We start from the raw sequence: 27,986 nt of genomic DNA, 5'->3' as shown, positions 1-27,986 counted from the left end.
TCAGGGTTTGTAAGGGTCGGGTAAAACAAATGTAAGGTTTCTTTTAGATCCCCCCTAGTGGCTTGAGTGTAAGTGAGGGTTTGGATGCTGCGTGAGGCCGTTAGTATCTGCATCTCTCGCATCAGCGCCACGCACACATACACACTCACTCACACACACACGCACACACACATACAGCATCTCCATCTCGACGCTCCACCTGCTCTCATCAACAAGCCGAATTGAAACTGTCTCTGAGCACGTTTGAACCCTCAAAGTTGACCGCGTTCGGTAAGTACGTGTTTAAAAACATCTTTTCATCCGGTGCGTGTTGTGTTTGGGTGGGAGATAAATTGTTGTGACTGGTAAACCAGCCATAAAAGGGGCGCGGATGCTTTATTTGCTGTGTGGCTGATGTTTCGGCACCTGGATTTTAGTCAGTGTAGTTAAACAGCGCTGTGCCGTTTCCCTTTCATCTTAAAGATCAATGCACAATCCTTTACTTTTATTTACAAGCGCAACGTTTGTGTATTTTAAAGCTTTCGGGTTGACATCAGACTAACACGCGTGAGGTGTTTACCAAACGCTGTGATTTATAAGGTGTGATGTAGCTCTGCATGGTTTATTGATGTGCCTGAGGTGTATAGATTTTTTGTTTTATTATTAAAGGTGGTCGATGTCTGACTTGGAGCCAGGCTGGAATATTTTAAAATGGGATTTTACAAGTGTTTTTTAAACCCTCTACATTTATAGGCTGGTGAAAAGTGAAATAATCCTTTAAAGATGGTTAAACTGGGGAGTAATCTACAAGACAAAGGAGCAAAAGCTGTTAGCGTTGAGGACGGCTTTCAGAACGTCCCCCTCATCACGCCCTTGGATGTTACTAATCTTCAGTACCAAGCCCCAGACAAGGTAAGGAACATTGTTCTTCAGGTCTTATATAACAGGACATCAGACCTTGTCTGTTGTCAGTTCAGAAAAATAGAACCTTCACCTTTTGTCACATAGCAAAATGTCAAACGATACTAGAAAGCATAATGATGTATTAACCTTATGTGTTTTATTGCACTATCCTTTGATTTTATCTTTTGAGTATGTGCTTGCTTTCATTGTTTTCCCCAAACATGCCGGTACAAACCTCAGATTTTAAGGTTGGGTTGCCAACCAGTGTGCCTAAGGGTGCGAGCTGTGACACTTTCTGTGAGTGGTGCTTCAGCCCTCATTTGGGATTCTGCTGAGGAAGGCGCAATCATTTTTTGCACCTGCTAACTGAAGTGGCCTGTCTCTCTGCCCAAACCTGTGCGCAAGCGAACGCTGTCATATTTTAAGGAGTACGTAACCCTCCATGCAAGCCTAAGACCCCCCCCGCCCCCTCCCAAATCCTTTGGGACTCTGCTGCTTTATTGGCCTGCATGGCAAAGAGAAAAAGCCAGTTTATCTTTTATCTCAGATGTCATATGGAGGATGCATCCTCTGTTTAATGGCAGCTCAGAGGTGAAGAGGATGTGTTGGATTATTAACATGTCTGTGTCACCTGGTGAGCGTTTTTTTCTTCTGTTGTGAAAGCTAGTGGCTCTAAGATACTATACATTAGTAAACAGGCAAAAATGTGTTTTTATGCATACTTGATCATTATTGTGGACAGAAAATGTCATGCATAATGAAAACATTGTAAATATAATATTTATATATATTTTTACAGCTTTTATTTTTTTAGCTACAACTGTGAGTGTTACTCAAGAATTACTATACCAAAAAAAGTAAGTAGCATGGGTATATTTGTAGCAGTAGTCAAAAATACATTGTATAGGTCAAAAGTATCGAGTTTTTGTAAATTTCCTACCGTAAATACGGTACGCATTGCTGAGAACTTAATTTGAACAAATTGAAAGGTGATTTTCTCAATATTTAGATTTTTTTTCTTACAAATAATTGTATCTTGGCCAAATATTGTCATATACTAACATCAATGGAAACTTATTTATTCAGCTTTCAAATGATGGATGAATTTCAATTTAAAAATAAAAGACTGGTCTTATGACAGACCTTATGACTGATTTTGTGGTCTGGGGTCACATATGAAGAGGAAAAATAAAAAAATACAGTTTTTAAAAATTAACTGTATTTCTAAAGGTTGCTGAAGAGATCTTGGATAAGGTCAGTTAATGTTTATTTCTAAAGACCTGTGCTCTAGGGCCTCGCAGGCCAGTGATCCTGCCCTGCTTACATGACATCATACTTTAATATAGTTCATATTTAATTAACAAAAATGAGATTGTAATTATGATATTTTCTAATAAATAACATGAAAGAGCATGGTAATTTAACAGAGGCCCTGAGCTTCAGTCGGAAAGATGACTGAATTTGTCTTGTACAAATTATTTGAAAGCATTTTGTTTAAATATACCCAATTATGTTCTGAAAAGAACATCACTAATTTTAGCTTCTTGTGTAATGTCAGTCAGTAGTTCAATAGTATACAGATGCAAATAAGCAATTTTATTTTAATTGAACTAAGTAATAATGTTGAAGCCAATGTGGTACTTAAATGGCCAATGTAATATTTCTGAGATTGTATTTGTTTGGAAGGTCAAAGGCAAATTCAGTTATTTTAAGCAGAGAATCATAGCATGTGAAGTTGCTGTAATGCATGCGCATGATGCAGTTATGTCACCTAAACTTGGACAATGTAAAAAAAACATTAATTTTTCATGCTGACATTAAAGTGTTTATGCAGGACAAGGATCAGCCCTGCGGGAAATCATTATCTTTCTCTAGAGGTCTGCAGATAGCAATCAGGCAGTAATGACTGCAAATTATTTGAAAGCTGTCTTAGCATTATTTATTTTACATGAGCCAAGTTAAGAACATGCTATTTGAAGAATTAAGTTTATTTACTATAATGAGGTGGGTAGATTCATTAAATAGTTATAATAGTGATTTTTTGTCAGTTATTTAACACCATAACTGAAGAACAAAATATTTGTTGATATTTTTTGATGTTTCAAAGATTGCATTTAGTTTTGGGATCACTGCAGATGTTCTTTTCATTTTTTTTAGCTTTTAAAACTGCTTTTAAAACTCTTTTTCCAAGGACACTTGCATATGGACACATTTAGCCAGGTTGTCTTGTTGTTATCCAGAATCTCGAAACCACTCCATTATCATCAGACTACCGAATTCATCATCTGCTAATTGCATGCAAATCACAAGCTGCATGTCATCACCATCTCATCATTATTCAAAGCATTTTTCAATCAAGCAGGTTGTCATATCAGCATATCAGTACAACACTTATATTGGAGAGGATCAATTCAGTGCAATCCACAGTAGTCCCTGGTGTTGACACTATCGATGGCTTGAATCAGCAGCAAAAAAGACAATGCGCAACCTTGCCTGGAGGCAGAGGTTGCATTCTGGGGGAGTGCAAAAACGGAATAACAATCCCGGCGATAACAGAGTGCCTCACATAGCTCAGGAGAAGGAGAGAGAAATGGAAGCAGACAAGATGGTTATTCAGGGGGAAAATGAAATGTCAGAGGGTTTGGGAAGGAGACAGATCAGCAGTAATTGCAGAGTTCATGACAAGTGGTTGAGCTTCATCCAGTGGTCCACAGGGCATTAGAACTGATCAACCTCAGAGTTTCTAGAAAGTAAGGTGGCATGAACCGAGGTCAGCGCTGAGGCGTAATCATCTAGAGATGTCATTTCTCCATCTGACAGCACACATCTCACCTTCAGCGAGGGATGGGCAAAATTCTTAGCTTCGAATTTGCTCCCTCCTTCTCAGTCCATGAGTTGGCATATCCAATTTTTTGAACACTTGAAATACAGTTTTTATGAACCCTATCTAAACCACATACTCATGTGGTTTGAAACCAGATTAAAAAAATCAGTTTGGATGAAGTAGGTTTTTTCATCATCTGGGATGCAATGTGATCTACCCAGTCTGATTTGTAAGGACTTAGGGCTGTTGTGGGAATAGGTTTTGATTTTGGTAAGGCCAGTTATGACTATGTTACTGGAAGTCCTAGTTACCTCAGAGTGAGATCAGTGATTTTAAAAGCCAGCATGAAGTTTTATCATGAGGAAGGCCTAACATGATTATGGTCATTATCGATCGGAGGTCACTGGCTTTATGGTACAGTCATCAAACCCTAAGGGAATTTACTGTTTACATTATGTCAAACTGTTGTTTTGATGGATAAACACTCTCTTTTCAGGTGGTGGTGAAGACACGAACTGAATATCAGACGGAACAGAAGAACAAGGCCAAGCTGAAGGTTCCGAAGGTGGAGGAGTTCACCATCAGTGTGACTGATGGAGTTTCTGAAAGGCTGAAGGTATGGCTGGACTTCCTTTGGTGTGAATTCATAGAAAAATGAACATTGAACAGTTGGCGTTTGTCATGCATTCAGTAAGTTCTTTTAAATTGGCTTTGATGGCTTTGCCTTTCACTCACTTGCTGAATAAACAACATGGTTTGTCAGCAGATGTTATGGGTGCTGGTCCTAGAATGGGATTCACTGGAAAACGGGTTCACCAGTAAGACTGAATCTGTAAATCCAGTTCAAAACCCAGCCTGCAACAGCATGGAAATTCATGCTGGTCTAGGAATTTTTTCCAGGTTGTATCCAGGGTTCCATCTTGCATTTTTTCCCCAGTACTAAAAGAGGATGGTAATAGAATAATGTTCTAAAGATCTTTTCAAGTGTTATAAACGTGGTCAAAAAAACCCCCCAAAAAACAAAAGCATGCAGCCTTTTTTTTCAACACTCTTTGCTTCAGCTATTTGGATCGAATCCTGGAAGCAGTTCTAGAGGCAGTTGGGTGATAGAGAGTAGTTGGCAGCATGAACTGTTTTCATTAATGCAGAGCTGGAGTGTCTAGAGGGACGTTTTACCGTGGCAGTGAAGGTCATTGGAGAGACAGGTGAAGAATACAGCAAACATTGGTATAAAGATGGACTTCCTTCTGAAATGACACTGAATGAACCTGTCAGCTGCCTTGGAACCACAATGCACTACGAAAACAATAATGCATTTGACATACACAGAATATTTCCACAGACACAATGAAGATGTTCTAGTCTGAGATCATCCTTCAGCTTTGTGCTTGTTATTTTTAGAGGTACTGAAGGAAACATACAAGAGCGTTCTTGTTGCGGGAAACTCTTCTCGAGGATGTTGTCTAGAGCGAGTCTTTCGGAGTACAGAAAGCTAACTGCAGGGTTATCTCTGCTGTGCGAAGCCTCCCAGTTGGATTTTTATCATATTCCCTGCTGTAGCTCCACTAGCAAGTAAAGAAGGAATGTTCCCCCTCATTAAATGTTCAAAACAAAAGAGAGTTGTGGTCTCTTGGTGTCTCATGCAGCCAAGTGGAACATATTAACATATCATGTTAAAATAAATGTGGTATTAAGACAACTTAATTAAGCAGGGAGGAGGTCTTATGATTTCTGTTTGTTATTAGTGCAGTTGGATGGGAGGTTTGGCAGAGTGGGGAAAATGGTGAGTTTGGCTATGATTTCCCAACTATTCTAAGTGCCACACATCTTTACTATATTACTATGTATTTTATTGTTGTTCAAAAATAATGAAATAACTACTAATCTTAGATTTGGCACACTGTTAGTTTTACGTTATATCAGTGTTACATAGTGAAAAAGAGTATTCGGTTGGAAAATAAGGTAGGATGGGACTTAATTTTATCCTGTAGGATTAGAATGGATAATGAGAATAGGCTGTGATAGTTGTTTCTAGAGCTTGCTAAGTGTAATCCTTTTCCAGTAGCGAGGTTTCCACCCAAAGTTGCGAATTTAACTTCTGCGGAAAATTGGAATATCGCATGAAATATTTGTGAATAATTCTATCCAACGAGTCAAAGAAAACAAAATCATCATATCCTGGTAAACTGGCACTAAATTTTACTAAAAAAAAGTAGGAGAAGCCACTGATTGTAATAGTTTTTATAAATAATAAATTACCTCAGTGTGAGCAGGCAAAACACAATAAATGTGGTCACTGCTTTCGAAGATGGATGCCTGCTGTTTGAAAACGCAGTCTGGGAGGCAATTATACAGAAATACTTTGACAACAGATTTTGTTTAGACATGTCAGAATGACCACAACATTTCAGATGCTGTGCAATGAGATCGGCCTCCTGGTTAGTCAGGTTATGCTGTCCCATTGCACAAAGTCATGCGCATGGAGCAATTTATTCGGGAAATGCATTTCCATCTTCCATTATTCGCATTAAACCTTTTTCGCACAAGTCAAAACCACCTCAAGCGAGTAGAAAAAGTTTTTTTTCATATCGTTTTTAAGGAAAGCATTTCAGGACTTTTCTTCATATAATGGACTTGATTGGTGCCCCGATTTTGAACTTCCAAAATGTAGTTTAAATGCAGCTTCAAAGGGCTCTAAACGATCCCAGCCGAGGAAGAAGGGTCTTATCTAGTGAAACGATCTGTTTTTTTTTTTGAAAAATAAAAATTTGTATACTTTTTAAGCACAAAAGCTTGTGTAGCACAGGCTCTGGGATGCGCGTTCACGATACTATGTACTATTGAATCAGGTTGAAAAGTCACGCCGAACGTAGGCAGAACTACAGACCCAGTGTTTATAAAGCGAACGCGCAAAGACAAAGAAAGTGCAAGTAAGTCAAACGCTGTTTACAAACAAAAAGGTACAACGATGTCAGACGATTCTGAAGTTGTAGGAGAAAAGAAGATGGAGTTTTTCACCATACTCTATGTTTTTTAGCCGGAGTACACAGACGATGAACTTAGACGTGATTTGTAGTAGTGATGGGAAGTTCGGATCATTTTACCGACTGGGACCTTTCTGTCTTCAGTCGTAAAGAAATTATGGTTTTTAAGGAAAGCATTTCAGGATTTTTCTTCATATAATGGACTTGATTGGTGCCCCGATTTTGAACTTCCAAAATGTAGTTTAAATGCAGCTTCAAAGGGCTCTAAATGATCCCAGCCGAGGAAGAAGGGTCTTATCTAGTGAAACGATCTGTCATTTTTTTTGAAAAATAAAAATTTGTATACTTTTTAAGCACAAAAGCTCGTGTAGCACAGGCTCTGGAATGCGCGTTCACCATGCTACGAATTAGTGATGGGTCGTTCTTTTTTAAACGAATCTTTAATGTGACTCGGGAAGAACGAGTCGTCTTGGGGAGTGATTCGTTCATCCTATTAGGTTCTGTACTGGAATTAGTTCACCTGTTTTGAGTCTACAGGTTTTTCGAGTTGTTCGTTCATCTTACGGGGCTGTCACGTGATGAACGAACAACTCGAACCCGAAGGCTCGAGAGATGAACTAATAAATTATTTTTCTGGCTTTTTCTTTTTTTGTCAGATAAGAGGTGAGGTGAGCTAATTATAGACTAAAGACCCAGGTAAACAATGAATTAACCTTTTCTGTTTCTTATAGCATTATAGTTTTGTCTTGTTTGTAGTGTAATCAATGTTGTAAGCAGTAGATGTGTTAGGGAAGTAACACGTAACATTTTAATTATATTTTGCTGAAATGAACGAAATGACTCGAAAAAAGATTCATTCATTTTGCTGAACGAGACTCAAAGGTCCCAGTCGGTAAAATGATCTGAACTTCCCATCACTACTACAAATCACGTCTAAGTTCATTGTCTGTGTACTCTGGCTAAAAAAGATAGAGTATGGCGAAAAACTCCATCTTCTTTTCTCCTACAACTTCAGAATCGTCCGACATCGTTGTACCTTTTTGTTTGTAAACAGGGTTTGACTTACTTGCACTTAGTCTTTGCGCGTTTGCTTTATAAACACTGGGTCTGTAGTTCTGCCTACGTTCGGCGTGACTTTTCGACCTGATTTAATAGTACGTAGCGTTGTGAACGCGCATCCCAGAGCCTGTGCTACACAAGCTTTAGTGCTTAAAAAGTATAAAAAATGTTATTTTCCGAAAAAAATAACCAAACGTTTCACTAGACAAGACCCTTCTTCCTCGGCTGGGATCATTTAGAGCCCTTTGAAACTGCATTTAAACTGCATTTTGGAAGTTCAAAATCGGGGCACCAATCAAGTCTATTATATGAAGAAAAACCCTGAAATGCTTTCCTCAAAAACCATAATTTCTTTACAACTGAAGACATTAACATCTTGGATGACAAGGGGGTGAGTAAATTATTTGTGAATTGTTGTTCTGGAAGTGGACTTCTCCTTCAAGCTCACTATGGTAAAATGATCATTTTAATGAATTTAATGAATATATGATTATATCCATGCAAAATAAATGACCCCCTCAAATTATTTATGGGGCTAATTAACATGAATAATGATTTAATAATTATAAAATAATTATTTCTGCCATAATTATTCTACTGCTTTTTACAAAATTGTGTTTACATAACTTTAAAGTGGAAAAATATTAGCAATTCTAACCTTGCGCTCATAGTTTTGATTATAATACATCACATTGGGTTGCATACAGAAGTGGAAGTATTTCAACACATCCGACACTCAAATTAGATTTGAAATTTCCGTATACGCATATGTTCGGAACTCCACGCATATTCCTCACTACTCTTCGTTGGAAAAATAATGACTGTATGCTGCTTCTCGTTTGTGTGAGATTTCTTGTTTGTATGGCTTAATTCTGGGCATTTCATTTTTTAAGACTTAGAAATCAGGCTCTTTTGGCTTGGGGCAATAGGCAACCACCTAGGCTCCAAACAACTGAATTGCAACATGCTAACAACCACTCGCACAAGCTAGCAACCACGTAGCAAGAAAAATCTTGCTGGTTTATAATATTTTTCCATATCTGTGTAGCATTGGTTGCAAAATCAGAAACGTTGTTTCAGAAATTGATTGTTTTTACATTTAGATCAGGTTCAAAATTATGCTTTTCTTTCTTTGGAACAATGTTTGCTGATAAATTGTGCTCAATAAGCATTTAAAAGACTGACACACACATTCCTAGAAGAGATAACTTGTCAAACTCCAGGAATACATCCCTGCAAAACCTTCAGGCAGTGCTGCAAACCAATTAATAATCTGCCTGAAAATAATAACGCTTTCTAATGGAGAGCGTCTGCACACACAAAGACACACAAATTCTCATGCGCAGTGCAAAACAGATACCCAGCTAATCCTTAGACGTAGCTGCACAATCCTCAGTTCAGACACACATCCCAGAGCTGAATGGATGTCAAGCCGACAGCAGACATGAGGGACGGGAAGAGAGAGATAGAAAAATAGAGGACATTGAGCTGAAATGCTGCCCCGTCAGTCTCGGCATCTCTGGGAGAGCAGCAGAATAAGAATGAAGGAGAGGGGTTGGGTGAGCGGCAGACGTGCTCGCTTGAAGGACCACTCACATCCTGGCACACCCACACTGCACTGCCTAGGCCCTTCGGCTCTTGTTTAGCCTACCATTTTAACATCTCCAGAGAGAAAATGGGAGGGAACAAGAAATAAAAAGAGGGTGAAAAAGACGGCTTCACCGGAGGCAGCTAGTCAGACCCGATAGAGGGAAGGAGAAAGAGAGCGAGAGTAAAAAATACACTTTTAATACACAGTTAAGCTTTTATAAGACTAGAAATAGAGTGGGCATATTTTAAATTGTGCAGTTTACACTGTGCGGTAGACGGTACATTTCAAATAAAACAGTACATCTTGCATCTTTCTGCAGATTTAACAACAGTTGTGCATGTTCGCATAAAAAGTGCACATATGCCTATATTAAATTGCACATAGGCCTACAACTTTTTTAATTTTGATATTTACCATGGCAATTAAGGCTTACTATATCCATGTACCCAGGCGTTTATGCTACTCCAAGGTAGTTAAAGGAATACCATGGTACTGTGTTAGTTATAACATAAGGCCAATATATTATCCTATTCATGTACTAGTATATTTATATGGTAATGGCATGTTGCAAAGTCTAAAATACATGTTAATACAATTGGATTTTTTAGTGTGAATACAATTGATTGGCAAAATCATTTCCATGAGATTTGCATGATAACCCAAGATAATTCAAATAATACTACTGTTACTATAATGCATGCCCAAAAGTTAATGGTAATTGTACAATGGTATATTTTGTTAATTTTGGTTAGTGTGAAGCCAGTTGATTACCATATTTATGTGCAGTTGCATTCCATTAATTCCAGGGTAGTACATGTGCAAAAAGGTAATATTTATTAGAATATTAATTCAAGTCAGTGCTTTCCTTTAAAGAACATTTAGCTAATGTCTTCTGTCCCTTTAAAGGACTTTTTGTTTGAAAGTCTGCAGGCGTTCAAGCTGAAATGCCTTTGTTGGTGCAACGTAACTCATTCTGTCATTGACAGAAAGGAGACCGCCATGCAGAGAGATGCATTTGAGGGCACACAATCCACTTTTGTATAACGCTGCCAATCCATTCTCCCTAGTCACGCAGTAAATTGTCACTGGCCGTTCGGTCGATGACAATATAAAGTACCCAATCGTGTGGGAGTGCCAGGAAACAGAGACGATTGTCACCCACCCTGAAGTCAGGAGACCGTGCTATGCTGCAGTTATGCTGAATTGCTCATAGCATCCCCCTACAGATGATGGCCATTCATTGAATTTGACAAATCGTTTGCTTGGGCAAAACCATATGTTGTCAAGCAGTGACCCCGGGTAATGCAGGGGGCAGTCACTGTCAGAGTGATTGATCGTGTTGAGTGATGGTGATTGTAGTCTCCAAAGGCAAGATGGAAACACTCAACCATCAGTTTTTACATGTTGTCTCCACTATAGTGCCATCCAAAAGATACGTAGAATGTTACTTAATGTTCCATTTGCAAAACTTTAAATAATTTCATGGAACTCACCTTCCTGTGTTCCATTTTTGTAATCTGCAGTACACAAAAGAAAGACTTCAGTAACAGTAACAGTCACTGGGGTCCAAAATTTTCAAGTAGTGGTGACAGAATTTATTTTAATTTTTGGGTAAACTATCCATTTAAGATTCTATCATTGAAAAACCATATTGATTTTAGATTTCTCTGCATCAACCAGTATATGTCATAAAATGGCCAGCATTACATCACACTTATATCTTGTATCTGCCATTGTGATATTTTGTGAAGTCAGAGATGTCATTAGAGTTGAATGAAAAGCTCAGGCAATTTACTGGAGTCATTTGTCACGTTAAAATGCGACAGTGTATTTGAACTCCTGCAGGACGCGGTGTTCTCTGTTCACTACGACAGAGATGATTTATGACACCAGATGGCTTTTCCTCTGTTTGAACCCTGATTAATCTCACCTTCCACCACTGCTGGAGAATCACATTCATCTCTTTTGTCTATAGTTTTGCAGATAGAAATATTACCCACTTATTGACGTAGACAGTTAGCATGTTTACATGCTCGGCCTAATAACTCAGCATCGTGTAAGGTCACATATGCCTTGAACGGTTTTATTTTAACAGACTATGAGGTTATAAATGTCTAAACCAAAAACTGTTTGGGACACCTAGATTTTTAGGCCATTACCCTGATTTTGCTCAGCATGTAAGCCGTAAATCTTTCTCTGTGTGCTGATTAAATTTTCAGTGTGGTACGGTACGTACATCGTACATTACTCTCTGTGTAATAACAAAAACATTTATTTCAGTGAAAAAATAAGTCGAAAAATCTCAATTTTTTCAGAAATTCTTGTGTGTTTTAATTTTTCTGATAATCAAATTCAGGCATTAAACATTTATTTAATTTTAATTAAATGACAATTAAACACTTTTATTTGTTGCCAAACAGAGTTTTTTCTATTATTTCTGTTATTATTATAATTTCTGCATTTAATTGTTTTATTTAAATTTGCCAGAAACAGGAATATTTAAACACCTACGTTATACTGTACAAAAGTAATACAAGACTAATTTCTATTACATGTTAAACCGTACTTTTATTTTGACAGGTTGCCAGTTAGTTTTTGTATGTATACACTATGATATGATGCTAATTTTCTCAAATGAAACGGTATAATTTACATGAAGTGACTCTCACAGAAGTTCTGGAGATTAAGTCCATGCGTTTATGTCGTCATAATTACTTACCCTCATGTCGTTCCAAACCCTAAGACCTTTGTTCATCTCCGCGCATTGACTGACACGGAAGAGAAGAAATTGTTAAATAAAGTCATTATTTCAGTTTTCTTTGCACATTCTTTGCAGTTTTCTCATAGCTTCATAATATTACGGTTGAACCACTGATGTCACATGGTCTATTTTAACAATGTCCTTACTACCTTTCTTGGCTCTGAATGTGGTAGTTACGTTCCTGTCTATGCAGGGTCAGAAAGCTCTCGGATTTGATCAGAAATACCTTAATTTGTGTTCCGAAGATGATTGAAAGTCTTACAGGTTTGGTACGACATGAGGGACAATTAATGACAGAATTTTCATTTTTGGGTGAACTATCTCTTTAAGGTTGGGCAAGGTTCCCCACCCAATAGGAATTCAGTAAACTTTAAATTTTAAATGAGAGCCTTTCTATAATTTCCTATTTAAATAATGCAATTTTTATTATTTGTTTAAATCATGGCTCTTTTGATATGAACCACCACTTTTTGCAAAGGCTGATTTTGACTTCAAGTCTTTTGTTCTAAACAACACAGCAGAGATATATTTAATATATCTCTAAAGATGAACTGCAGAGTAGAATTTTAAAAATGATATCGACACTTGAGTTTGAAGTTTTGCTTCTCATCTGCTGCGGTTCCTGTCATAGAACAACAATATTTTTTTCCTCCCAGCTCTGTAGTCCACTCTTCGGTCCAAGGATGTCACAAAATAAAATGCAAGCATATGCAGCCTGCTGCTCAATTTTGATTTATTGAAAAAAACAAAAAAACAAAAATAAACAAAACACACTGCACTTCAGCAACAGAGTTTTACTCACCAGTGAGCAAGTTCAGCATAATCTTAACACATTGTGAGCTCGCATAGAGCTATGACTAATCAATCTGGATTGTGTCCACACTACAGTGTGATCTAATGCAAAATGCAAATCACTTTCTCTTGAGTCACACACTTCCTGTATGTGCTGTCCTAATGGAATTAAGGCAATACCCAGATAGAAATGCATCTGAATACCAGCCATTATTAATTATAAACCTGCACTGATAAGAGACAAAAGGATGAATCACACCGAAACAGTCACAAAAACATGTCCTTGTCATATTCCACTCTGAAATCAAAAGAAATTTTTGATTGTAAAAATGAAAATAAAATGCTTTTTGTATTGTGAATTTTTTTTACTTAATAATGATATATTATTTTAATTCTACATTATACATCATTGATAGTGGTGCAAAATAACTAAATAAAACATTAAAGGAAAACATCCAGCCACTTTAAAATTTTTTGCAAAATTTACCATATTCTTTGACGCCACATGACATCATACATTTTGAGAGCCTTCATTTCTTTTCGTTATGATACGACTTTACAGGACATGTCCAGAAATTTTGCCAATGCTGGTAAAAAAAATTTCCAGCAGAATGGCAAAACACGCATTTCCCTCAATCTGACTACACAGCAAAATGAGTTCACGTTATTCTGTGACACTGTTGCCTCTCTTGAGCAAAAGCCTCTTACCTATGCACCTATAGGGTGCTTGGGGAGCAATTAGTAGCATGGAGCAACTCTCCCTACTGCACAGTTTCTCTTCTGTCTTTCTCTGTCTTTCAGCACACACTGTTAGCAGGGCTAATGGCCAAAATGCCCACAGGCTCACTGGTGTGAGAGACACGGCCCTGGAGAGGCAGTCTTGTTATTCTGCCATATTGTTGATTACCCCCTACAGAAGCCTTCTAGCTCTACAGTGGATCTGAGAGGCAGTTAGCACATCGCAAGTAGACTACACTTGAGAGGAAGTTAGATTAACACTGCAGTATTACTGACAGCTACAACTTCCTGATGTGGGGAAAAAAAAAGAAAAAAAAACCTTTGAAATTTTTAATGCCAAGGGCATCCAAACTAATTCTTTCCCCGCCAGCGTTTTTTTAAGTTGCCAGCCACAGCCAGCATTTTTGATCATTTTCACAAAATTTTCATGGCCCCCAGAATATTTTGTTTTATGAATAGCTAAACATGCAATATGCAAAGAAAAAAACTGTTTTATTCTAGCTTCATGCATTCCTTTTTTAGACTCTCCCAACCAAAACGAAAATCACTGCTCAGTTGATACTCAGAAAGGCCAAATACTATGAGATTTTTTTTTTTTCTCAAATGCATTTTTTTAATATTTCTTAGAGCTTTTTCCTCTGTCACAGTTAACTTAAAAAACGTCTTTAGAATTCTAAGATAAAAGAGTAGTTCAAAGAGCTCTGGGATTTTTTTTCTTCCCCTCAGCCGCTGTCTTTTCTTTTGCCTTAAACATTCTGAAGGATTCTCCGATAAATAGTGTTTGTCTTTTAGATTGTTCTTTTGTCCCCTTCAGTTTGGGTATCTCCAAAGAGACCCAGCCTAATTGGCTCATATTAAGATACAGTAATTGGAGCTGAACATGACATTTCTGTCCTACCCCTGAGGAGAATTCTTTCATTTGTGTCACTTCTCCTTTTATGAAATAGAAAGGGATTTCTAGCCGTGTAGAGAGCCACACTGCCAAACAGTGTTGCTGTGTTAGTAGTTGCCAAGATTGGCTTATTCAAAAACATTTGTTATGAATAAGTAATATTCAAAGTAATTAGGCCATAATTAGTTTGAAAAATTAGCTTCACGGGCCAAAGCATGTTTTTAATGTGCGCAGAAGTTAATGCACTCTGAAGAAAACTTTAGTACAGTAAACAGACTCGATGCTTAATTTAATTTGAACTGAAAATTAATATATTTTCAATGTACTAAATTGCTACACTTACCAGCGTGATGTTATATATCTTGGATTTAATTTATGCACTGCATTCTGACATTTCCTTTTTCTGTGAAGGACATGTGATTCTGCCTTTACATTTCTAAAGCCAGCTATCTTATGCTGTCTAGCTCGTGGAACAACATTCACATGCTGCCTTAGGTAGTGAACACAGCGAGGTCATATTTTTTTCTGAGAGAACAGACTGGCATTGATATATTACAAATAGTGAATAAACACGGTAGTCTTTTCTGTTCCCTTGACGTCTAATGCGTCACTGTGATTTTCCCCAGCCTCTCTTCACCCTGTTTCACCGCTGTGTGTCTGTAGGAACAGATGAAGCTTAAGATTATAAATCCCACAACTGTTTTTTTTTTTTTCTCTAAATATCTGTGCTCTTTTTCTCGGTTAATCTTACATACTTGAAAATACAAGGTGGGAGTAGAAGGTAATTTGGAAAGCAGATGTCTGAGGTATTACTTATCTAATAAAAATAAAAGCTGGATATCTTTTCTAATGCTCTGTGGTTAGTCTTGGCTCACATCTCATAACAAGTGTTACTCTGGGAAAATGAGTCTTCCTCCATCTGAAGCTCAGGGATGCATTGATTTACTTATTGACTGGCATCACACTGCTTTGTGGGAACCGTTGTTATGCGGCAAGAGTAGATGAAACTGAGAATCTCAGAACCCCTGAGGAAATTGTGACGGATGGGCTGCTCACACATATGGAGTGGAAAGTCGTCTGGCTGTGTTTGAAGGCAATTGTTGCAGTTGCGGAGGCAGCAGGACAGTGCCAGGAACAAGGGAGTCTCATTGAGCCACAACTATAGTATCCCAGAATCCTCATAATGAAAGCAAAGGGATGCTAATACAGATTCCTTTTATACTGATGCAAACAAAATGACAAACAAGATTTTTTTTCTTTTACAAGACTGCTTTGACAGTGGGGAGCAAGTGGCATTTTCTTCTGTAGGTCTTCTAGTCTTTACAATTTTGGGATGAGAACAAGTTGTGATGTTATACCCATGCAGAAAAAATACAAGAAAAGTGTGCTTAATTGTATTGAATGTGCACTTGTAGTGTGCTTCAAATCTTGAAAGTATCTTTTTTTAAAAGTCTTAGGGTTATGTATATAACCTGGTTTCTTGAGATGGGAACAAGTGTGTCTATTGTATGGATCATGTGTGGAAACACACCATATTCTATTGGCAGATGGCAAAAAACAGAATATTTCGCTGTTGAAAAATGTTTAGTGATGCTTTCCGATGATTTCCATAGAGAGTTACATCTGTGGTCTGGAGCTGCTCAACAACAGACTTTGGAGACTTACGCCTACAACCTGACACGGCTTGGAAGGCAGGACCAGAGCCTTCATAGAGGATGTCTCTCCAGGAGAAAGATAGTTTATGAGTGGGGCATCCTTGTGTATCCCTGCATGCACAGTCCCTCCACATTCAAATAATTTGAACGTTATATAGTCATTATGTGAGCTGGTATGGGTTCCTCCATGACCTTGACACCTTGGTGTGAAGGTCTGGGAAGAATGGAATGGCTCACTGGAAGGGCAGTTATGAACCACTAGTAATTGCCTGGACACAGCGCAGTTCATAATTTCCACGTATGCAGGGCTGGTAAAGGAAGCGAACTTGCTGATCTTTTTAGCATCATCCACACCCAAACTAGCTCTTCAAAACTAGATGCACCCAGCACCATGTAATTCCCATTATTGAAGCAGTCATGTAGCTTCTGCAGATGCAGGGTCTGAATATGTGGGGTGCAGACATTTGACCCCCATCCCTCAAGAAAACGGCAAAGTGGGAGCAGATTGTGTGCATCATCAGATGTAATGAAACATGGACAAGATGCTGCACGCTTTCTGAAAGATTTGCTGCTACACTGTAAAAAAATAAAAAACACAATTTGTTGAGTCAGCTTAAAATAATTTGTTACCCTGCTGCCTTAAAATTTTAAGTTCAGTCAACTACAATAAGTTTATTCAACTTGAAATGTTAAGTTGTACTAAGTAACAACTTAGATATTTGTGTTTGCTAAACTTAACAGATGGGTAAGTAACCTAGCTGCCTTAAAATTTTAAGTTGATTCAACTCAAATATCTAAGTTGTCACTTAGTAAAATTTAACATTTCAAGTTGAATAAACTTTTTTTTGAGTTGACTGAATTTAAAATTTTAAGGCAGCCAGGTTACAAATTATTTTAAGTTGACTCAACAAATTGTTTTTTACAGTGTATCTGTTTTATCTCCGTGCACTACAAGCCAAACGGTCTCCCTAAGACAAACAAAACTGGTGAGATGTAATGCAGATGTAGGTGACTTTTTTCTTCAGTAGAACAGTAAAGAAAACTTTTAGCTGAAACCGTGGTCCTTGGTGATTCATAAAAAGTCTGTGGCTACCTGTTTTTTTTTTTTTTGCGAATAAAAAAAGGATATCAAGGAACCAGTTCACCAAATTGGACTGAACCATCTGAAACAGTTCGCAGCTCAACCAGCACAAATCTACAAGTCACTCACTTTTGGAGTCAAAATACTGCCGTATTTGATTATGTGGTGCTGGGTTTTGCCAACTCATTCAGAGCTCCAGTTCCTGCAACAATCACTGAACTGAGAAAACAGTTCTAACTCGGACCAAAGACAGTTGAGCTGGTGATATGCACTTACATGAACTGAGCACTTGAATGAAGGGGCGAAATGAACGATTTTATGGTTTCTCTTTATGTAAAAAGTTGAGCTAATAAGCAAATAAACGTGTCTGTAATAAAAATATGTTCCAAATCTGTCTTTTCCATGAAAAAATATTAATTTTTAACCAATAAAAATTAAAGTTGAGCAGCAGCACGAGTGTAAAGGCCTGGGTGTACTTCTTTTTGTAAAAAAGAATAACTTAGAAGTTCATCTAAACTCATTTTCCGCTCTGCAAGAAACATGTCCTTAAAGACGTTATTTAGAAAGTCCTTGAAACACTCCAGTTAAGCTCTTTATATACAGCCATGGCTTATTTAGTTAGCACAGCTAGTAAACAAGCGCCAGACGTATTATAAGCTGGAAAAGAAAATCAGTCCTGGCCTTGTGTATCAGAATACAGTGCCTAATAGACAAGAAGTAAATTCAATTGTGCCATAATTATGGTAATTATAAATGGATATTGGGGAAACAATCAAAACCATTAGCAAGGTTTTTACAAGCAGAAAACTCTTTCAAACATGGAGTCACGGAGGCTGGCAAATGGTGACCTGAACTGGAGAACATTCAGGTGGCAGAAGGCCATGCAGCTTTTATTAAAAGGCAGTGGAGAGGCGGGGAGTATTATAATGCGAGCATGATGGGAATACAATAGAGGAGAGAAACTAGAGTATGAAAGAGGATAGACTCGACAGAAAAATAACAAAATGCAACAGCACTACATTGTCATGTTCTTGATGTCTGAAGAGAAGGAAGAAGATCTGTTTCTTGGAAATGGTGCCTGATATTAAGTTGTTTGGGCATGTAACATGGTGCTATCACAGCATTCTTTGAAGCATAGGAACATTACCAACTCTGTGTCTTATATTATTAGTCAACTGGTTAACACTGGTTAAACCAATTTAACTGTGTCAGTCTGTTTGTTGCTGCTTAGAGATGTTTCTGAATTTTAAGAATAGACCTTTGACTAACCTTTGCCTTTATCTAATGCTATTATATTGTTTTTAAATAATGTTCATTGTTCATTCGTTGTTTTATTTGATTTTGACAAAATGACAGCATTATCAGATTTTTGTTCATCCAAATGTAATAAGTACAGACTTTTTCTCAGTCATAACTTTTATAGAAAACAAAGAGGAATATAGACTTTTGCTTGTGAATGTCTAGTTTGGTACTAAATGCCTTAAATAAAGCACTGAACGTCTTTTAAAATGTTAAGCATCAAACCTGGTAAACTGTTGCGAAACCTGGAATTGTTTCATCCTCGAAATGACACATTGTATAATATCAACCTGATGCAACACAGTCTTGTTTCCGGGCAGACTCATTTAAAAGCTTAGTGTATCCTTACTCCCGAAAATGTAGTCAGCCAATAAGATTGGAGCTTGCCAGACAGAGAAAGTACTTAGGTTAGGTTAGCCTCTATAGTACATGCAGAATCAGCATGAAGCATTAATACTCCCAGCACTCCAGAGAAGATGAGCTATTGAGTAAATCCACCCTGGGGATTATGGTTTTCTGAACATAGATTAATCTGACCCCAAAAAAACAACACTGGGGACTGAGAAAAACAACAACAAAACACCCTACAACCTTGAGGCCCACTGGTAGGGCGCAATAAAGATTAATAAACTTTGTGGGGGTGACAAACAGGAAAGCAGATGGTGGTATGTCGCGTGTGCCACAGACACATTGACATTTGAGTCAGGATGACCTCATTTTATGCCGATTCTGTCCTCTGTCTGGATATGATTTGCCAGAATAAGTCTTTTTTTTTATCTCCATATCTGTGGATGGGATGAAAAAAAAAATATTTTAAAGTCTATGAAGACAGCTAAGTATTAATAATATTCAAAATAATGAATAATTATTATTAATGTATCCTGCAAACAACAGCAGGTGCTCAGATTAAAGCAAAAAAGACTTTAAGACACTCTCCATGAAACCATAGCCAAATTGCATGCAGGATTTCCAAAAAACATAACTATTTTCAAAATGTCCCATCAGGGGGTGGCTTAAAACACTAAAGTGGTTCAAATCTAGATGCTACCCAGAGCGTGAAAGGCACCCAGCCATTTTGGCGCTGGTCCCACCGCTTAGCAACAGGGTACAAATGGGGCCAATTTTGGCCAAGGACACCAGGCTGTACACTTGTTTAATCTGTGATAACAGAATGAAGAGAGAGGGAAAAAAAAAACATCAAATGATTCTAAAAATTAATTCCCATCAGGCATCTCTAGTAGTATTATTCTTAAACGGGTCATCGGATGCTAAGTTCACTTTTACATGCTGTTTGAACATTAATATGTGTTGACAGTGTATGTACAAATCTACCCTATAATGATAAAAATCCATGGAGTGGTTTTTAATTAATCTGTAAAAATAATATCCCTTTTTTCAAATCGAGAATTTCTCAGATGCCTGGCGTCACACCGACAGTGGCCGCTCCCACGATAGGTGATTGACATGAGCGTCTTACCTTAGATCAGTTGTAACAGTCCGCCCTCTTTGTTTCAATGCCGGAGCAGTGATGTAAATTAGACAAGAATATCTCTGATTGAGCAATTGAGGTGTTGTGTTGCTGGATGTAATAATGAACATAGTGGTCGTCATTTACTCCCGACATCTGAGCTGCTGAAGATGCAGTGGATTACGTTTGTTTGTGAAGGGAATGCACCTCCCGATCTACATATATCCGTCTATGTTCGCGCAAATCATTTGTTATCCAGCTTCACTTATAGCAGAAGTGAGTATAAGGGTTTTTTTATGAATCTTTGCAATCGTCTTTACTAATAATGTGCTAGTTAGCAAGTTTAGCGGCTAAACGTGGCTAAATGCGGCTAAAGTGAACAGACTCGTCACATCACAGAGCTCATTTGCATTTAAAGCAGCCTCGACCAGAATGAGATGATTTTTGCAGAGCTGATTTTGGCAAGGTAAAAAGGGTGATGTTTTACACTACCATTGAAATTTTTAACCAAAGTATATTATAGACTTTTCATTAAGACCCTAAAGAATCATATCAACTTGTGGAAAATGGGCATCCAATGACCCCTTTAACTAGTTATCTATTTAACTGTGTGCTTCTACATCCTAAAACGAAATAAACCCTAAAGTCTCAGATCTGAAATGCTCTCAACAGGCCACAGAAATAGTGCTTGTGTGAAGTCCGTAGGGTTTGACATTAGTATGATGCTGATACGATAATCTAATTATGTGACAAAATGCAAATATAGAGTGCTGCAGTGATGATGTATTTTTGTGACACCCTGGTTCCAGCAATAACAACCCAGTAAGATTTTTCCAGTGGCTTTTGGATTATTGTAAAAAATAAGGTCTGTGACCCACAAACGTTTTTGATTTTTACATGTTTTGTTCATCATGACGATCTTCACAAATAAACACAACGTTTATGATTTTTGAAGCCTAAAAACGTCAAACTTAGGCTATAAACAAACTTTATCACGACTACACTGCCATTAAGCTTCTGACTTTCAGTCAGTCACTTTCAGTCTATAGTCAAAAATCCCTGAAAGTTTGAATTAGAATTGTTTGCAAGAGCATGATTATAAACACAATGAAGCAGCAAAAGCAGATAGGTGGACTTTTTTTTGAAGTCCCATTGTCGGTCAGAACAGGACGCAAAAACGTTCAAATTGGTCGAGTCATTTTAACTAAAACATCTATAACTCTTGACCGGAATGACATATTTTCACCTAACTTGGAACACATATGAATGAGGTCATTCTTTGTTCAAATTATAAAAATTGGGGAGTTTGACCACTTGGTGGCACTACAACAGGAAAAACAATACATAATAATGACTGTAGACTCCTTGAATAACACGTAAATGAATTTGACAAAGAGCTCACCAAAGTGGACATGAGGCTTTATCTCCTCAATGCTTTATTGTATTCATACTGAGTTTGGAGTTTGTTCTGACAACTATGTTCTGAGGTTACCTGCATATTTTTAGCACAGTGCCACCTAGTGGTCAGAAGATATGAAAAATGCCAAAATGGATCTAAAGCTGTTTCTCTGGCACCAAAGTATGTGTGTGTCATTGTCACCCCTAGTTAACCACACCACATTAACTTGGGAGCAGCCACCTATTGGTCAAAAGCAATATATTATTAAATGATATTTTATTTATTATTTTTCAGTCTTTTTGAGTAAAATCATCTTAAAATGTCTATAATTGCTCAAAGGTCTTAAAATGCTTAAACCCTGGTATTTGCTGCTTGTAGCTATATTTTTCACTTGTTTTTCTTAAAAGTACTGAAAAACAAATCTGCCAGTGCTAGAACACAAATTACTCTTGGCAGTTTTGGTGTTGAGGTAAATTTATGATTTATATATGTGTATATGCCTTAGATTTTATCTGAAAATTATGTATCTAAAATAAATAAATCTGTAAAATAACAGAAAAGGTACTGGCAGCTGATTACACACAACATTATCCATTGATTTTACGGACATTTCTGTTAACTCTAAAACATAATGCAATGAAGTGTGAAATTCAAAATGCTGGTAAAATGTCTGTAAAAAATAAATACAGAAAAATTCCTTCAAATTATACAGATTTTTTTAGAGTGTAAGTAGGCAGCATAATATTGCTGTCTATTTTAGAACAATCTTTAGAACAGTCTAGTGCACACTTATGAAGCTGTTCAGTTTTTAAGTATACATATGTACTCCTAAATGAGAGAAAAAAAAAAAAAGTATACATATATTCAGAGTTAAATTCTGTTCATCTGATACTCACTCACAAACTTCCAGTACAGTACACTCTCTGTTTTCTCAAAATTGGCTACCCTAGTGTTACAAAAACAGTGTCCAAAGTGCTGTGGATTCAGCTGTTAATAGTAATTTTAATATAAGATGGCAGTTTTTATATTGATTTAGTGGAAGGGTTGCAGCACTTTCTTGTCGGCACAGACCTTTCTCAGTATCTTGGAAAGCTCTGAAATATTCAGATGTCAACTGGCTTTCTCTCATTTATCTTTCATTTTAATTTGCATAATTCTAATTAGTCAGTCCTCCAAAACATCCATTTTCTGTTTCTGGGGCTAAAATGTTGAAAGTGGCCAGAATTTTAACAGAATTAATCGCCCCTGACAAATTAGTCCGGTCTGGTCGAGAATTGACTTCTTTAAGCCTCGGATTTCTAGTGGACCACATAGCTTTATTGTATGAGCTTCTTTGTCGAGACAAATGTAGTGTGACAGATTGAACTGCATCGTGTGAGGTCAATGTACTTGAAGATGACAGTGATGTGAAAAAATTAGCGCTGATGGGAAAAAAACACAACAGAGATGCGATCACACGATTGTCTCCATCTGACCGTTTAACCCTAGTTCTGTCTTTGCCTTTGCAGAGGTTTCGAGAACAGAGAGTTTGAAATTGAAAGCTGTTTTGCATTTGTTTTGATGTTTGGCAAGCTTTTGAAAACATTATTTATTATTTATAATTTATTTTTTATATATTTATTTATATTTTTTATTTATTATTTATCTATTATAATATGTGAGAACAACATAAATGCATGTTTCATGGCTGTATCATGCATCCGACTTGGAAAAAAGCAAATATTATAAAAATGTAAACAAATATTGGACATTCAGCCATTACAGTTACTAAATTCTGACTTTTTTGTTGTTTTCAATTATGACCTTTTTGCAAATTCAGCTGTAGTTGCTAATGTTATTGACCATTTGATCTTAGATTTATGCGTTTTGCAGATATGTTATTACAAATCAACTTACATTGGATTCAAGGATCACATTTGCATTTCATCGGTTTCTTGCTTTCCGGGAATTAAACTCATGACCTTGGCATGCTCTACTGTTTGTGCTACAGAAAAGCGTCAATCTTAAAGACTTGTAGAATTGCTAGAAGGGCACAGTATTGAACTTTGTCCCTTTTTTTGGACATACAGGTGACCATCCTCATCGTACTGGCCTTGGCCTTTCTGGCCTGCATAGTGTTTCTGGTGGTGTACAAAGCCTTTACCTATGACCACACCTGCCCTGATGGCTTTGTGTATAAGGTAAGCAGATGAACACAAAACTTCTTCATTTATTAAACTACAACATGTCAACGGTAAATAAAACACTTCACCTGTGCAACAAATATCTTTGGAAAACATTTTTACTGTCATTAGCCAATTATACTCATTGGGCCTCATTAATGAAACTTGTATAAATATATGAGTAAATTCAGAGTAATTTGCACATAAAACTTACCGAAAACTGTCCCCTGGATTCACAAACGCTTCGTAAATGTCCGATTTGATAGTTAAACTTGTATGTTAATGAATTTCAATCATTTGTAAATAGGGCACTCGTGCACACTCATTCACAATTAGCATGATCCCCGCCTATGAATCACGTAAATTGCTACGTAAATTGCTACATAAATCGCGTGTCCTAGAACGCAGTGGAATATTCTGGTCTATTTTCTCAGGGTTGGCTGTAGTATATTGCATAAATGCAAAAAAGACTAATAGACCATATGCCTAACAATAAATAATCAATAACGTGTATCCAACAAAGAGTTTTTAGCCAACTTAAAAAAAAAAAAAAGTCAGTCGCTCTTCTTAAAACAACCAGCTGGTGGCGCTTGAAAACACTTTGGTGGCACAGCATTTTTCCAGCTGAGGCACATTAGTCGATATGATTTGGAATATACACGACAGCAATGTATTACTAGTATCTCATTTTTAAGAATTTTTCTAAATATAAAAAAGCAATAACCAGTAATATTGATTCCTCTATTGTTGTAGGTGCTCGTTGTACATGTAGGATGGTTGGTCAGTATTTGTTACAGGCTGTTCAGTTGGTGGCGAGTGTGATCCGGTCTGGCAGCAGAGCATGGGATCCAGAACAAAAATGAAACTGTCATGAATCTTTTGCTATGCGTTTGATTAGCACAGGCGTAATTAAAGAGTGCCAAAACTGTATTTATTGCTTGAATTTCCTAATGAAATGGACAGAATGTAAAATCTGAGACTTTGTTTCATATCAAAAGTAACAAAAGCACAGAGTTCAGCCTATTGTGATTTATTGGATGGGAGGCGCATTATAGTATTCATTCATCAACTGAAAACAGCATAAACCAAAAGATCGATTAGGATTTAATAATCAATATTGGTTCATTAAAATGAGAATCTATTAAAACTGAGAAATCAATTTTTTTTTTTTTTTTTACCCAGCCCTAGTATATTTTGTTGTTTTTAAACAATGGGCTGTCGTCCTGTAGGTTCATGATTAAAAATTAAAATGTGAACAAAAATAAAAGCAATTAAATGTGTTGTTATAATTAAAATATGAAAATTAAAAAGACGGGTAATAACAGATTATGACAGAATTTTTATGACCCTGTCCGTCACAATGACAGACAATGTTAAAGTCTAGTGCAACCTCTAGCACAAGGTCAATGAACTTGTAATTATTATGGCAGTGCATCAAAATTCAGTGTCATCAGTTTGCCAGAAAGAACACAGTACATTTTACACACCATTTACAGGTAGTAGGGAGCAGGTGTACATTTTTTTCGTACCAACTAACATTTTGAAAATATGAACATTTTCATGAATTCGAAGGTTTACATCAAAATGACTTCACAAACGATTTACACATAAATTCGTTCTGCTGGTGTTTCATGAATGAGGCCCATTATTTCACAACTATTTAAGCAATGTATATAATGATTACCATAATGATTACTTAATTTGAAAATAAGGCTAACTAGACCATTTATAACTGTCAGATGTTACAAATAAAAGCAGTTATTTCTAGAAAAATACTGGAAAGATGTACTTCTGTAAAATTAATAGGTGTTCAAAATAATACTCACACCCACTTGTTTTTAGACAAAATTATACAAATTAAAGGCCACTTTATACACTTTTATGACATTTTTAAAAAGCGTGCTTTGTAATAATGTCAAATTAAAACTTTTTCTTTAAAGTGCATTTTAAATCATTTTTCCAATTAAGATTCTTTAACTGTAAAAGGTGACTCTTTAAATTACATGTAAAGTTAATATTTTTAAATGTACTAAATTGCATCTTATTCATTACAGATATGTAATTACAATTTCAATAGAAATAACACCAAAGTATATTTTTGATGACGTAAATGTAGTGTATTTTACCCATATTTCAAACATAAGTAATTATAAAATTACATATGAAAAGTTCAGATGCAAAACCAGCTAAAAGCTACCTCGGTCAAAAATGAGATAATGATACTGAGTGAATGCTCCTGACACATAGTATACAATCATCAAATACTTTTACATCAAACTCGCTAAATTCCAGCCTCAGCCCAATCAGAAGTACCAGTACTTACATAGAAACCTATACAAAGTAGCCAAAAAGAAATACTAATTTTAAAGAAATACGTCAGATGGATTTAGAGGCTTTTGCATCTGAACTCTTCATATAAAGATACTTCATATTACGGAAAATGAACATCCAAGATGTGCATGTCTTTCTTTCTTCAGTTGAGAAAAAAATTAAGGTTTTGAGGAAAACATTCCAGGATTTTCTTCAATGGGGATCAATGGGTTGAAGGTCCAAACTGCAGTTTCAGTGCAGCTTCAAAGAGCTCTACATGATCCCAGCTGAGGAACGAGGGTCTTATCTAGTGATTTTTTTCTAAAAAAAAAAAAAAAAAATAGAAATTCTACACTTTTTAACAAAATGCTCATCTTTAGCATTAGCTCTGTGTCCACCACTTCATGTATTATGTAATCGCATTGGAAAGGTCTAACCACGTGCTATTTTACATCATGATTACATAATGCGTGATCTGCATTTTTTTTTTTTTTTTTTTGGAAAATGACTTATCGTTTCGCTAGTTAAGACTCTTATTCCTCGACTGGGAATGTTTTGAGTCATTTGCATTGAAACTGCAGTTTGGACCTTCAACCTGTTGATGTCCATTGAAGTTCACTATATAGAGAAAAACTGGAATGTTTTCCTCAAAAACCTTAATTTCTTTTTGACTGAAGAAAGAAAGACATGAACATCTTGGATGACATGGGGGTGAGTAAATTATCAGAAAATTTTAATTCAGGAGTGAACTAATCCTTTAAATAATTAGTACATTCATCTATGACGATGACAGAATAATTGCGATGTGATGCACATTTGTCACGTTGAAGCATTTAAATATTAATAAAATAATAATAATAATGTCATATGCTGATTTAGAGTCAAAATTCATAGCTCTAATGATACATATTCCCAACTTTTCCAACAGCACAAGCGCTGTATCCCAGCCTCACTGGAGGCTTACTACACCGCCCAGGACGCCAACAGCCGCGGCCGCTTTTACACCGTCATCAGCCACTACAGCATGGCCAAGCAGACCACCTCCCGCTCTGTTTCTCCATGGCTTCCTGCTGGAAGTGCCCAGCATGATGTCAAGCCTCCCAACACAGACAGCCAATGAGATTTCCCTCGCTGCTTTTTAAAGAGTTGTCACCATGTTCACCTGCATCACGCAATTCCCTAATCCCCCAATATTTCCACCGGCTCATTTGTTTCTTTTATGTCCACTGTTTAATTTTTTAGCTGCGTAGTTTTAATCTTATATTTGCTTTTTTTTATTATTATTTATTAATATTTATTTTTGTTGTACTTTTTATTGTATTTAATACTCAACTATTGTTTGTACAAAGGCATGACTCTGCAATCTTGTCAAGCGGTTTTCCAACAATGTCTGTGAGTGTCAATGACCCATTATGGAAGCAGAATACCCATACGCCCCTTATGTAGTTAGGTAACAACAATCTTGAAAGGCATGATAAAACAGGGAGTTTTGTGCTTTTATTTCTGAAACAGCAGAAAATATACATACATGCTCTCACATTAGAATATGAGAATAAACCCTACTTGTTAGACTCATTTTTATGTACGACCTATTACAACATATTAATGAAATATTGATATAGGCCAACAATAAAATGGCAAAAGAACATATTGTACATGTACAGAATGTTATGGTTCCTACTTTGAACCTCGATGTAAATAACTCACGAGAGCAATTACCCATGGTGTGTATGTTCGTCAGACACATTGTAATATTCTCACTGTTTCTCAATGGATGGAGGTGTTTAGAGCTTTGCGACTTGCTTTAGCTGGTGTCTATGCTTGCATTTAACCAGAGGCGAAACCTTGGACTTTTGAGATAATTTGGTGAAATGTCTCATCTGAATTTCTGCCAAAGCTTGATTTTCTGCTGTTTGGTCACAAGTCTGCTCTTTTTTCCATTTTTATATTTGTTGTCAGAAAAAAAAAAGGATTTTTGAAATCTTGTGCTGTTGTTAGTTGAGATGTAGCAAAGCCTTGAGTATTTTTGATTGTGTATCCTTTTAGGTTCAAAGTAATAAAGATATACAAGGTGTTCAATTGGTGCATC

At 36.7% G+C, this 27,986-nt stretch overlaps 1 protein-coding gene across 1 annotated transcript; it reads left to right on the top strand.

Annotated features, from left to right (window-relative positions):
* Positions 1 to 36: 36 nt before the first annotated feature.
* Positions 37 to 27,976, top strand: nsg2 (neuronal vesicle trafficking associated 2). Its single transcript, XM_051093898.1, has 5 exons — positions 37 to 270; positions 733 to 891; positions 4,203 to 4,322; positions 23,495 to 23,605; positions 26,826 to 27,976. The coding sequence occupies exons 2-5, from the start codon at positions 763 to 765 to the stop codon at positions 27,015 to 27,017; spliced, it is 552 nt and encodes a 183-aa protein (XP_050949855.1). The 5' UTR covers positions 37 to 270; positions 733 to 762; the 3' UTR covers positions 27,018 to 27,976.
* The last annotated feature ends 10 nt before the right edge of the window (positions 27,977 to 27,986 follow it).

This window comes from Labeo rohita, chromosome 21 (assembly GCF_022985175.1).
Source record: "Labeo rohita strain BAU-BD-2019 chromosome 21, IGBB_LRoh.1.0, whole genome shotgun sequence".
Taxonomy (NCBI): Eukaryota; Metazoa; Chordata; class Actinopteri; order Cypriniformes; family Cyprinidae; genus Labeo; species Labeo rohita.
This window is presented reverse-complemented; position numbering and strand designations above follow the sequence as displayed.

Bases quoted from the DNA above. Each gene is read 5' to 3' on its own strand.
- nsg2 (XM_051093898.1), top strand. From the start codon at position 763: ATGGTTAAACTGGGGAGTAATCTACAAGACAAAGGAGCAAAAGCTGTT. The intron at 892-4,202 runs GTAAGGAACATT...CTCTCTTTTCAG, and splicing joins AGTACCAAGCCCCAGACAAG to GTGGTGGTGAAGACACGAAC. The intron at 4,323-23,494 runs GTATGGCTGGAC...TTGGACATACAG, and splicing joins GAGTTTCTGAAAGGCTGAAG to GTGACCATCCTCATCGTACT.